The sequence below is a fragment of the Lissotriton vulgaris genome, chromosome 2_1, assembly GCF_964263255.1.
Source record: "Lissotriton vulgaris chromosome 2_1, aLisVul1.2, whole genome shotgun sequence".
NCBI classification, from domain to species: Eukaryota; Metazoa; Chordata; class Amphibia; order Caudata; family Salamandridae; genus Lissotriton; species Lissotriton vulgaris.
The window spans coordinates 1,223,150,552-1,223,164,966 of NC_141687.1; the positions used below are offsets into that span (position 1 = coordinate 1,223,150,552).

Consider the following 14,415-nt stretch of genomic DNA (forward strand, 5'->3'; position numbering starts at 1 on the left):
GTGCCAGGAAGCTGCTGGCCACGCTCTGTGGTCAGAGCCAACTTTCGATCTTCCTCCATAGTGACGGTCTTGTGGTGACTGGTCTCTATGGTGACAGTCGTCTAGTGATCAGGTTCTTGCTGAGACCCCTCATGCTTTATTCCTCTACAGTGACAGCTTCGAGGTGGTAGGTCTTTTTGGTGCCCGACACCTTAAGGTCAGGTTCTATGATGAGAGCCCCTTGCGGTCTCTCTACAATGCGATAGCCATCTTTTAGTTGCTCTGTTATGGCTGCCATCTCATAGTCGGTCTCTGTGGTAAGAGGCCACGTCATGGTCCATCTCAGTGGTGAGATCCTGCTATTGGTTGTCCTCGTTGATGACTCCCACCTGGATGTTGCTTAGTCTCTATTATGACACCCATCTCGTGGTCAGTCTCTGCCACCTTTCAATCTTCCTCCTTAGTGACTGTCTTTTGATGCCTGGTCTTTCTGATGACAGCCTCATCCCAGCCAGGTTCTTGGGTGGTCTTCCTCCGTAGTAACAACATCCTGTTGGGTGCTGTCTATAACGAAACCTACCTCATGGTCATCCTCTGTTATGACAGGCAGCCTTCTGCGTGTCTGCCTCTACACTGACACTGTCCTGTGTCTTTACGGTGACAGCCACCACAAGGTCAGCCTCTATGGTGACCTTATGCTTTGCAAAGACTGGCCCCCTCGGTGAAATCCTTCTGTTGGTCAGCCTCTCTGTGTGAACGCTATATCATTGTCCGGCACTCTGGTGAGAGACCTCTGTGGTGCCTGCCTCCTTTTGGTCTGCTTCCATAATGACTACCTTCTGATAGTGAATCCCTGTACTGGTCCAGCTCCCTCCATTGTGCTACCCTCTCTGGGCAGTGCCTATGGTGATAGCCTCCTTGGTTGCTCTGGTTACGGTCTCCATGGAGTGGACGCTATAATCGTCTCCATGGGGACGGGTCGAGAGGCGGGGCTGGCTGTTCGCAGAGCGCATGCGCGATTGTGTGTTCTGATTCCCAGCCTCTCAGATGGAAGATGGCGGCGCAGCAGAGAGGAGCGATGTTGGGACTGAGCTTGAGTCTGCTGCTGGGAGGTGAGGAGAGAGCACGCATGGACGGGGAGACAGCTACGTACCTTGGGGAAATGCCTGAGCTTGTGATCTGGGATCTGATTGGAGTTGTGGGGGTGGTAAGGGGAGAGACATCCCTGTGAAAGGCTGAGAGTTGGGATAGATGGGGAGACCCCCGCCCCTTTACGCACTATCTGAGCCCGCACTCATCGGAAGTACTGCTGGGCTTCTAGACGGGGCATGGCGATAGGACAGATATGGCTGGAGCACAGCTGAGCTATAATAGCCCAGCGTTAACCAGGGAAATCCCAGGAACCAGACCCCTTTTTGGGGTGGGAAAAGTACACCTCGATTCGCCCTAATCGGAATGGTAACTGTCATTATCTTTTTAATCGCTCACCCGTCTCGCGAACCATTATCACCTTCCTAATTGTTGTCCACAATCGCTGATTGGAACCGCACTCCAAAAGCATGTCATGTCCCTCTCCGTGGAGGCTTGGCGGCTTGAGAGGCATGTAGCGGTTCTTGAAATACTACTGTGGAACGAGCCCCACTGCACCGCTGATGCTCCGTGTATGCCCCCCTCCCAGCTACTTTAGATCCCCGAAGTAAGCTGGGAACCTGTGAGATATGCCAGGACGGATCGGCTGTTTGAGATGCTCGTCCAATCACCCCTGCCGATTGCATTTATTTGGAAACTGTCACTGATGGAGGGTGGGTGTTTGAATAAATGAACTTTACACTTGCAAAGAATGTTGACAAAACTCGCGCTTTGGGTGCTGCTCTTCCCAGCTATAATCGATATTTATTGTTTTAAAAAACACTCTCTAAACATAAATATTAATTTACTCCGTCCAGTTTCCTTACGGGGTATTTCTTTTTCGAGTAGATTGCCGGGGAAATTGAAACCACAGCCATCTCCCCCACCCAGGGAGGGGTCAGCTTCACCACTCTTGCGAAAAGGACGACAGTTCATTTAATGTATAGAACTTTTTACTGTCTGCGTTTATTTCCGCTAGCACAATAGGCTGCATTCGGTGGGGCAGGAAGGAAATCGCACAGTAAAAACAATGAAATTATTGTTGGGGACGTCTTTTAATGTGTGTGGGGGTGGTGAGGCGGCGAGGAAAGTAGTTTAACGAAATGTAAATCCAAGTAAAGAGTGGGGGTTAAGTGAGGGACGAGGGAGATTTGAATGGGAAATTAAGGAGGGGAGATGTGTGTGTGGGGTGGGGGGGGGGGGGTAGTGCAGAGGGGGTGAGATGGGGAAGGAAGTGATAAAGAGGTAATTATTATTTAATTTTATTTATGCCTTTTTATATAGCGCGGACTTTACCCGAAGGCGTCAGAGCGCTTCACAATAGGAACAGAAAATTACAAGTAAACAAATTAGTAAACAGATGCCACGGGGAAGGATGCGTGTAGAGCAGGGTATGGGTGAGGGTCTTCGGGGAAGGGTGGCATGGTGGGCAGGAATAGGTGGGAGCGCTGCATGGGTGGATGGTGGTACAACAGCTGGGGTGGGGTAGCAAGAAGTGAGGAAGGGGGTATGGAGACAGTAAGGCCGGTGGACAGTGTTGGGGTGGTTGCGGTGGGACAGAATCAAGTGAAGCTTGGGATGGGAGCAGTCACAGGGCAGAAAGGGATTAGGAGATTAGACAGGCAGCATAGTTTGCTGGGCACGTCCCCGGAGGCAGTGGGAGGAAGGGAAGGGCGCTAGGACTGGCGGGTGGGAACGAATGCGCCAGGGCAGGGCGCCGGGATGTTGGGATACGATGGGAACAGGGTAGGAGTGTCTGTGGGTTATAGTCCACAGGGAGCGATCAGAAGACGGAACAGCCGTGTGATGTGCCAGGAAGTGGTGAGAATGCAGGGGTGATAGGGCATGCTGAAGCCAGCCAGGGAGAGACAGCGGGGAGGCAGGGCAGGAATGAGTCGGACATACCTAGAAGAGGGTGTCATGGGGAAGGATGAGTGTAGAGCAGGGTATGGGTGAGGGTCTTCGGGGGAAGGGTGGCATGGTGGGCAGGAATAGGTGGGAGCAGCTGAATGGGTGGCTGGGCGTACAACAGCTGGGGTGGGGTAGCAAGAAGCGAGGAAGAGCACGAGTGGATTGTCACAGCTGTCTGGTGCCAGTCCTTAACCTGCTTTACAAAAACGTTCAGTACCAGCCTGTTCTTGTCTTCTAATGCCAGCCTGTTCTTGCGCCATTACATATACTGCTGCTGGGGGGGCAGGATTTGAAGGGGTAGTAGTGGGTGCAGGGTAGGAGCGGATGTCCCAGCAGTAAGGATGCCAGACCTAACCCCCCCCCCCCCCACCCTTGTTGGATGTCTTTGAACAGAAGCCTGTTTTGTGCGATTAATAATCCTCCCGCCGAGGGGAGCTGGAGGGTGGAGGCTCAGGAATGCGCTGGCCCGGCACCGCCAGTACCATCCACTCTCACACTCGCCCATTGTCTCCCTCCAGCTGGGGCTGTCCGAAGAGTGCTCTTTGTTTTATTGTGAGTTTGGAGCCCGGTTGTTGTGACTGACGGGGAAAGATGCTTGTCGGGGCGGCGCCAAAGGGGCCCTTGGTGTCCAGGGGCTGTCAGTTCTCCCAGAGTGAGAGTTGTGGCAGTTCAAAGCTGGTACCTCTGAGCTCCCGCACAGAGCATCCACATATTGTAAGCACTTGGAAGACCCCTTCTCTCTCCTGCCCCTTGTGCCGCTGCCTCCCTCGACCTGTTGCCTGTTTGTTTCACTCCTGTCACACTTTTCTGACTGCAGTGAATTCGCTCACGAGTGTCCACAGACAGCTCGGTGGTACACTTCGCTTCATGCAGACAGCTAACAGTAGTGCAGGGTGTGAGCAGTACACGGCAGGGTGTGCACACCGCCCCCCACTGTTGGAATTCTTCTCCGCGCCCTCCTCCTGGTAGGAGAGGCGACCCGTTGGCTAACCTGCTGAATTGTGGAATCTGAAGCCCTCCGCGTGATTCCCGCGAATCTTTCTTTTCCATTCCGTTCCGTGGCCCGAACTGTTGTTGTGTATAATGTGTACATATAGTATGTTTTTTAGGGCAGTTATAACTGAACACCCCCACTGGGACATTGGCCAGTTGGCCCTCTGTAGTCTGGGCTGTGCGAAGATTTGTCTTTGTTCTGTTGAATGTCAGGAAAAGAAAAAGATGCTTATCAGGGCGGAGGCGCAGGACAGGACGTGGTGTTACTGCAGGGGCTGCCGGCTTTGGAATTGGGGAAAGGGGTTCGAGTCTCGGCATCGACTCCGCATCATGTGGTTTTGGTTAAATCCCTTAATGTCCCCGTGCCTAAAACTGAATGTGTAATGTGACTGGTGCTCATGTAAAGCGCCCCAATGCCTTCGGGTCGAGTTCGCACTGTTTAACATAAAAAAAAAAATACTGAATCCCTTCCTATCCTGGTTTCTGCTATCCTGTTTGGAATAGAAACCACGCCAACACCTCTTAAGTTCAAGCTGGTCCTATCACATTGAATATATTATCAGTGAAAACACTCTGCTGCTCATTGGGCCTAGATCTGCGATATATTAAATATCGTTCAATAGAATTCAGACTTCCGCGTTCAGTCAGTCAAACAAAACTTTAATTGGTTTGTTACAACCATAAAGGTATACAATTTACCTCTTATCATGACATTAAAAGACATAAACACAGGGTATCATAAAAAGATATTGCACACCAAAACACATATAATTTAGCTTTCTCTTTAAAATCGGAGTGTTATAACATTCTAAATTGTTAAAATCAATTAATTCATACATATACATCAAATCCTTCATATATATGGCGAGTAATACTGTAATCCCTTGATAGTTCCACCTCGTGTAATCCTAAGGGGAACACTTTTAATGCTTACTCTGTGCACTTGAGGAACACCTTAACTTTATTCATATATTTCCCCATAGCACAGGCTATATCCAAGTTCCCCATTTCCACCAAAAGGTTAACAGCTTGCATCCTATTCCTGGTCTTAAAATTTTTAAAAATCTGACATAAAATCTCCTTTCATATGTCTAAAAACCTCATACAATTTAGTAAAATATCACAAGTGGTACCTAATATACAAGTGCATCTACCATTGCAATCTATCATAAGGTTTCGAACCCCATTATTCACATAACATGGGTTTATCCCAATTCGCATTTTTAAAACTTCCCGCCTTAAACTGTAGCTAGGTAGCCGGTCCACATAGGGGAAATGTTGATTATTCTCCCAAGCCAATGTCATGTGGGCCACCGAGGTTTTTTGTGAGAGGTACTCCCGATCATATATACGGGACATATCAAATCCCAAAAGCCTTAATTCTTTCTTGCCTATTGTCACGTGGTCTTGCAGCGAGCATTCCTTCAAATCAAGCACCCCATATGCATCGCTTATTCATGCTCTAGTCTCTTTCGCCCAGGGCAGCTCTCTAATGGCAATTTCCTCTTTGGCCCATTCACAATTTTTAAAATACATCCATAGCACTCAATTTGTTCTGTAAAAAATTAAAGATCACAAAACTGTAGCCCTGTTCCATGTGAACAATCTAACTTTCCGTTTCTGAGAATATTCCAAAATCGCCTTTATTTATTCCTCAATTCTAGCCAACACATGTTTAGCCAATTCCTCCTTCATCAGGGCTAGAAGACCATATAATATTTGTCACAAGTTAAATCCATACAAAAAATGTGTTATGAAATATATCAAGCAATTGAAATGCTTATTCTGTGAAACTCGTTATCGAATTATACCAGAGACCTCGTGTCACAACAAACACGTTCCTCTCTTGAGACCAGCTTGTTATTACAGCCAGTGTAATGTGAGGCAAGCAACAAACACTCTGTACCCATGCGGGTGAGTACCATTAATGCCAGAAGAACATCATGCTCACTTATTCATGGAAGTAAAACCCAGTTCTGATATAATTCACAATGCAGTCACCAAATGTGTATATATCCTATCGGAAATACAGATATGTGTATATACCATATCTAAAATACAGATATATGATAAATCAGTCAAATTCCAACCTCAAAAACACAATCTGGGTGTGCATAATCCTTACAATCCAGTATGATCCCAATAGTACCATGTGCAATCAAGAAACATTTTTTTTCAATGCCCTCTCAATTCATTCAGTACTATATAAAACAGGGTGAGCACATATTTGAGCGTGTTTTAATAAGTGTTCACCCTGCTTTTTATACTGGAATTTGACTGATCTATCATACATCTGTATTTCAAATCTGGTATACATAAATATCTGTGAATCAGAAATGGTCTATATACATTTGGTAGTTGCATTATGATTTAGTGTCTGACCTGGATTGCACTTCCATGGATAAAGGTGAGCGTGATGAAGTTCCATCATTTATGATACTCACATGCATGGTCTCAAAGTGTTACTTGCCTCATATTATACAGGCTGTGATAAAAAAGCTCGGCTCAGGAGAGGAACGCGTTTGTTGTGACACATCAGGTCTCCGATATAATTCAAATTTATGAGTGTTTCAGAGACTAAGAATTTCAATTGTATGATATATTTCTTAACACATTTTTTTAATGCATTTTGGGGATGGTCTTTTGCTTTCTTAATGAGTGTGCCACCTGGTATTTGAGAGTTTACGAAACTGTGATTATTAAATATTAATTTGTGACACATTATATGGCCTTCTAGCTCTGATAAGGTCGGAATTGCCGAAACATGTGATGACTAAAATGGAGGAATAATAAAGACGACTTTGGAATATCCTCAGAGACTGAAATGTTCATTCTTTGGATGACTGGACAAGGAGAGTTGTTGAGGTATCATTGTTTGGGATCTTCCCACTGAGTAGCCAGCCACTCATTCCCTCTGGAAGTATTAAGACTTTGAGACTACAAAAATTGATGTGATTATATAGGCAGTGTGCACCCATTTTCTCCTGGCTGCCATTAGTAGTGATTAAGCTTTTCATGTACATTTTTTAGATCCTTCTTACAGACACTACTCAACTCTCATAGTATGTAGTTTCTGTACCTATAGATGTATGTGATATTCCCTCTATATGTCTTTCAAGGTTTGTCTTACATTCCAATAAAGGTGCTCCTTCATAAAAACGCAAGCTGTTTTGCTTATTGTTGTAACTGTCGTGCTTTACGCCAACTTGGCAGGGACCATTTATAGAAAACTGTCGAGTTTTTTAGTGTAAACAATTGAAAAGTTCATCCCATCTCATATAAAGGTTCTACTTCACCTCTGCTAGCAGAAGCATACCACAAACTCCGAGCCCGTCTTACCCCTCTCCATTTCTTAAGCCCACCAACAAAATGTGTCCATTTACTCTCTGCCACAAAACACAACTTGGATACTAAGATTTTCTCCCTGGAGGTCACATACCTGCTTTGAGACAGCGGCGGCCTTTTCCCACATGTTTAACTTATTAAAAAGCACAAATATTCTCAAGGAAAATGGCAATAGTCGTTTTTTTTTTTTTTTGGGGGGGGGGATATTTTGGATTCTACCTGCATTATTGTAGGAAGGAGCTTAGATTATTACAACACACTATCTTCAGTTTCATGTATGCGGGTCTGTTTGATTCCAATCTACTAGACAATGTCATGACAAGAACAAGCACAGTAAAAAACATGCACTATAAAGTCTCAATATAACAACTCTTTCCTTCTTCACCCCCCATTAGCCTTTCTTAGAATTGTACAGCAGTATCCACGATTAGCATCTGTATTTAGACACGCTGTGTTGCCTGAGTGGGCAGTGTCTGTCATTCAGTACTTTGTCCGACTAAGCCACCTCTAAAGATGTTCTCCAATTACCCAAATGTTTTGCACCATTTGGGACTTATCGTGATGTAACGAACATTCTTAAAAGTCAGCCAAGTCCGAAGTGAACAACTTCCTTGCCCAAGAGTTTTGCCCAAACAGTGCCCCCTCACTTTGCGCCACCTCCAACTGAATGTGACGCCACAAAAAGCCCTTGGCAGAGCCAAGAGATAAAATGCTTCCTACTCGGTGTCCATGAGTTCCTCTCTTCTCATTCCCTCTTGTCAGCAGCGAGATTCCTTCATTAGGGTGATGGGTGACAGAGAATGTGACATATGCAAAATAAAAATAAAAGGCACCAACTGTTGTGGAGATGAGGCCAGTCACTTCGCAGGTTTCAGACAGTGGCGGCCCCATCTGTCGCACAGAAGCCGGCGACCTCCAAATAAGGCCGGGGCCGGCTGTTGCCTGCAAGTCCATCTCCCTGAGAACTGGGACGGGGCCTGGGAGTCTCAGCAAGAAACCAGAGCACGGCTCTCGGAGCGCTGCCAGAGGCCGAGGCCCCTGGACCGCGGCTTGTCTTAGGTTTGCTGTTCCACGCTCCCCACAAGTAGCTGGCACCGGCACAAACAGAGCGCGGCCCGCGAAGATGGATTCAGCTCCCAGCTGTCACATTCACGCGCAGCCAGAACATTCTCCTATGCAAGTGCCTGGAGGGCTTCCAAGCACAAGTGGCGGCCTACAAGGGCAACGCAAGTGTCGTGAGAGGCAAGGCTTGAAAGGGCATGCTGAGGTTGGCCGGGAAAGGGGGGGGGGGGGCACGCGACGTGGTGCCCCCTGCAAAGTGCCTTGGCTAAACACCACGCACCCCCAACACCGTTTCTGACCAATAAGTAAAAAAACAAACACAAGTGTGGGTTTTGGGTGGGACTTGAGCTGTAGTCCTATCGGCCCAGCATTTCCCCTGGCCAAAAAAATGTCGTTATACCGGTAAATAACTCTTCAGTTCTGGCGGTACCCTTTGTGGGCACACTTCTAGCTAGAGAAAACGGGTTGTTTCCGTTATGTTGATGCTTTTCAAGACTGCAAAGCGAAAGTACATTCCGAATACGTTAAAACACCAGGATGTTATATCTTCGTTGTTGGTTCTGTAACCCGTACATCCCTTTGCCAACCACAGTCCTCTTACTGGAATTACCAGGGTCCAAGCCATTTAGGATCATTCCATTTGTGCCTATTTCAGTACTCGCTCCTCCGCGGCTGTGTGTGTTTTAGCACGAACTCACACTTGTATTAGCACAGGCTGTCCTTACTAATGCAAGTGCACAAGCGGTAATAATGCCCAAACCTAGCACACGCATCCTCTGCACACATATTTACTTACATAGAGCAGATCCCACTCGCAGTCTGATGTATATGCCGTGTAAGCATGAGCGGATTTTGCGGATTGGCAATCCGCGAATTTTGCGGATTTGCGGATTCGCAATCCGCAAAATCCGCGAATTCCCGCGAATTTGCGGATTTTTTTTTTTTTTTGTGTTCGCCCGTGTTTCTGCCAGTTCGCGAGGGTTTTTACAATTTCGCAATTTGCGAACTTACCTGTCGGGTCGCAAGTTTTGCGAACTTGTTGTTTCTACGTGTCCAGCCTGTTTGGGACACTCTTCTTCATCACTGCCACTCTCTGTCACCACTGCCACTCTCTGACTACTCATGCCACCCTCTGGCCCACCCATGCCACCCTCTGTTTCATCACTACACCCTCTGGTTGTCCAGTGTACATTATTTTCGGCAAAGCAAAGCACACCTTCCCTGCCTCAAGTGACCTGAATTAATTTGGGGCTGATTAATGTGTCACAGAATATTTTTTTAGCTGGCACCTGCTTCCTTAGTGCGCCCTGATTAGTGATCTTTTGCACTTGCTAAGTGCTTTCATTGTTGCAAAATTAGTTACAACACCTGCCCTGCCCCAACTGACAATAATGAATTAGGGGCTGATTAATGGATTTTAACTTCCAGCCTGGCTCCTGCTTGTCTCCCTTAGCTGTAATTCAGGACCTTTGTGGCATATGTGTAACTATTCTGAGGTTCAGAGCAGGGTCACATAATAGTTTCAACTGGCAACTGAACTCTGGAGGGGCCCCTCAGGAAGCCCTACAGGAAATGGCTACTAAAGATGTGCCTGAACTTTTGAACCTGGTAAGTAGTTACTTTCAGTTTTGCCAAGATCGTATTTCTGCAATTTCGCACTTATTCGCGGGGCGCGAACTCACGCTAACAGTGCGAGCAGCGCGAGCAAAATCCGCTGCTCGCGGATTTGCGGATTTTGCGGGAAATTCGCAAATCTCGCGGATTGCGGATTTCCCGAAAATCCGCAAAATCCGCGAGCGGAACGGATTTTCCGCCCACACCTAATGCCGTGTGTATCGGGGTGCAATTGTGCCAGCTAGGGGCACCCGGTGTACATTTGTCTGTTTATAGGCATGCATGCATTTGGGTGTTTGTTGAGCAGACTCCAGCGGAGCACTGTACAGGGTCGGAAACCAGGATTACCATCTAGGGCCGTTTGGGGGTAGGCGAGGTTGGGGCTCATACTGAGATCAGTAGAAAGAAGGGGGTGTTTATAGGTGTCGGAATGCAGTGTGTGTTTTTAATAGACACCACAGAGTGCATGAAGTGTGCTTTGGGCATATACTCGTCTGTTCACAAAGTTTGACCTAGTAGAAAACCCAGGCCACTGATACAATGTGAGAGTTACTAAACTGGAGATGAAAAAATGTCAGTGTTGGCAAGGTATAGCGAATGCTGTCCTGGACTTATCTTGGTGCATTCTGGATGTTTTAGGTTTACTACGGTAGGCCCAGCTGGATAATGCACGTGAGGACAATGGTTTGAAGAAATACAGCCCTGGGTGATCCAGTGACATGGTGCTATGTGTAACTGTGCAAGCAAAGGAAGACAAACTCTCCATGACAGACTACACAGCACGCAACCAACCTGCAGCAGTCTATTGAGATATTGTACCAGAAAATCCTGGATGGCGCTGATAGATTCGCTTGGAGTGCAAGTGCACACTGGGAAACACCCACATTTTAGTACCAGCTTAGAGTCCAAGCAGATGCCCCAACAACATTGGCATCGTGGCGGTGCCGGCGAGTGAGAAATCTCTCTGTACTATCTTAAACCAGCAGTGCACATAAGTAATGTAAAGCATTTACTATGACTATAACACTGCCAATCTATAGTGCAGTCATAAGTAGAACAAAGACCACACCAATTAATGAGGGAGAGACAATGTTAGGTGCAGAAATATCCAGCTCATTCAAGGAAACTGAGAAGCGATTGGCTACAGTTCCCACTGTGAATCCTGTTGGGACAAATGCCCAACCATCATATCCTATGGAAATATTATGGAGCACAAACTCCAAAACTGAATGATGTGGGGGTGTTTTAAGTAAGCGCACCATTACCCATCTCATTTGTGCTCTTCTTTAACCCCTTCCACGCTCATGACGAGCTGGGCTCGTCATGGCGTAGCCTCCTCGCACGCTGATGATGAGCCCAGCTCGTCACGTAAAGTGCGGTTTTAAAAAACTCAGCACAGGAGCGGAATTGCGCTAGCGCGCATGCGGTTAAGGGCCTAATCATGCTGGGATTCAGGCATGCAAACTTCCTACAAAGATTTTTGTATGAGCCACATCAGTCTGCCTTGCACATTTCCGGACTGGAGAAGTAGCTGGTACTTTCAAATATTCAATTTATTTATCAAACCTTAGCTGAAACAATCGGGCTCCCCATCTATTGTTTTTTCTATACATGTGCAAAGTTTTCATAAGGTCACTTTCCACACCCATGGATGGGGAACTTTCATATTGAGTTTTTTATAGGTCACTCTTCACACCCTTACAGGGGTTCCATTCCTACTGTGTTTTTCTCAACATTTCAATAAGGATTCTAGTCTTACTTTTTATTTTTTTTTACTCATTTATGTTTTCAAAGAACACTACATTGCAATGCAGTAACAGTCCATCTTCTCTCCACAAACTCTGCTACCCCTCCAATCACTTGCTGACTGTATTGTTGCATTTGACTTTGTACTGTACTGCCCTGTCTTTCTGACAGTTTAGCGCTGTACAGATACCACATTTTCCATTGTTTTATAAGTGAGTTCCTTGCCCTTGGACAGGGGTTAGTATTTTGTAGCCAGTGATACTCAAAGTACGGCCCGGGGGCCGCATGTGGCCTCCTGACCTTTACATGTGCCCCCCACCCCTCCCCCCGGTCAACAGCAGAACTGGGCTGCTCTTTCTCCACTCAGCACAAATGTTGAGAAATATGTTCAATAAAGGGGCACACATTTATTTGCAGCTTAGCTGAAGTAAAAGGAAGTAATTATGGTGTTGTTCACCATTTAAATTTAGGAACATCTTAATTTTTAAAGATATTTTGCAACTGTAAAACTATGTCAGTCTCTTCAAAATTCAAAAAGTGTATTTCTTGAACATGCTGAAGAGTTTTTGTCTTAGCGCATTCGATTATATCAGTGCATTGAGAATTGTTTTTAGGTCAAGCCTAGGCGGCTCATGCGCTGCTCTGCAAGACATGCTGCATTGAGGTAGGGAATTGAAGCTCCGCCCACATTTTTCATTGGCTTGTGTCAGTCTACTGTAAACTGTGGCTGCTCATTGGTCCCTCCTTAGTACTGCCTAGTCTCTTTTTGTAACCATACATGGCAACACCCCCGGTACATGTGTTTTTGCTCTGTAGGCCTTCATTCCAGCCTCCGAGCACTATTTTCTAAAATAGGCAAGGCAGGCTCTCTCTTAATGCTTTTAAATAAAAAATTATAGCACACATTTGCAATGTAATAGGTCTCACGTTTGCAAGAGTTTGAGCTATTGACATTGTAAATGGCAAGGCGTTTTATTTATCTGTTTTTTAAAACGACACATAAATAAAAGGCATTGTGAATTTCAATGGCAATAGCTCATACTCTCATAAATGCAAGACCTATTTCATTGCAAAGGCTTGTTCCTGAAAGAGAGAGTTTGCAAAGATGAATTTAGAAACATTCATGCTTCCCCTCCAACCTGGCAACACTGCAAAAAGTGAACTAAGAGGCAAGTCAGTTGTTATGTTTACCATCTGATTGGCCAGGGTTCCTATTATATATGGATGACATTATAGTTTATCAAATAAAACGCATGTGCACATCCTGAAGTCCTATATTTCGAGGTCCTCTTATGTGATAATGAAAAAAAGAAGGTAACGTGAAATAAAACAATTGGCTAGGATCACACAATTTGGACAAGTGGGGAAGCCAGGATTGATCCAAGGTTTTCTTGCTTCATAATGTGCAATTCAGCCTTTATATGTACATGCTTTGCTTCCCCTATGTCCTGCTTACATCCCTAACCCCACCTGTCATCAATTCTGCCCTCGATCACACTGCAGGCAAACTTTTTGGATCCTTGGAAAATGTTTACGAGTGCCCATGTTGTAGACTGATTTTCAATTCTGTGACTTCTGTTGCAGTCTTACAGTGTTTTTCTGTGTTTATTCTTTTTGCTGGAGGATGAGTTTTAGTCTTTTAGTATTTTTTTCTGAACTCGTGCTTTGCTCTCGCACAGTAGTTTTAACCTTAAAATTGTATTCTAGGCACATTCTCAGTGCTCGGCTAAGAATTGTAGTAGTACAGTGCTGCTCTCACTCCATGTTCAAACTAGAGTTGCAGCCTTAGTGTTTATCTAAGTTCATTCTTCATATAAGACAAAAGTTCCACTTGTATAATGTTTTGGTACACAGACTGTTTGCAACCAGACAACAGTTGCAGCCGTAGACATTTTTTTCTAGACTGATTCTTGATGATGGAACAGGTGCTCCAGTCGTGTTTTTCTTCTATGTTCACACTGCATGAAGGTTCTATGTACACAGTCCTTTTATACTCGTTCTTGACTTTTGGACAGGAGCTGTGGTCACATCATGTTGTCTGGGGCCTTCCTTCACACTAGGAAGCTGTGTACCTGTATTTAGTGTCTGAGTCACTCATTGAGCAGTTTGCGGCTTTGAACTTGACGAAACTCAGTTCTACTGAGGCTTAGTAACACGTCAGGTTGCTACCTTTTCTGTCCTGAGGAAGAATATGAATCATATACCGGGGAAATTATTATTATTATTATTATTATTATTATTATTATTACTACTACTAATATTCTTTCAGCATTTTCACTTCCACTTCACCGGAAGCACCTATTTTTTGAGCTACTATCAATTAATGGTTATTGTCCATAATCCTATTTACATGAAACTGATAATCTATATCTCATTAACCTATTAAAGATTGTGTGTAATGCTTGTGTTCTGCACTCTTTAAGGGTCCCTATAGCCGTTGATGATCTTAAATGGTGTGTTTCTGACTTAAATGTGGTCACCCTCAAACGTCCTACTTTAGACTCTTTGGAAACTGGATGCCTTGAGATCTGAAAATGTGAATAATTCACATTTGATCCAATGTGATTTTAGAGAGGGAGGTTAAATACATTTAACTTTGACAGTATCCAATTAATGCTGGCCTCTGTTTGCCACTTT

At 45.3% G+C, this 14,415-nt stretch overlaps 1 protein-coding gene across 1 annotated transcript in view; it reads left to right on the forward strand.

The window, feature by feature from the left end:
* Nucleotides 1-1,013: 1,013 nt before the first annotated feature.
* JAM3 (junctional adhesion molecule 3) overlaps nucleotides 1,014-14,415 on the forward strand; it is a 260,666-nt gene continuing 247,264 nt past the window's right edge. The window contains exon 1 of the mRNA XM_086956940.1: nucleotides 1,014-1,091. Coding sequence (XP_086813066.1) covers nucleotides 1,034-1,091 — 58 coding nt within the window. The 5' untranslated portion in view covers nucleotides 1,014-1,033. The remainder of the gene's footprint in view (nucleotides 1,092-14,415) is intronic.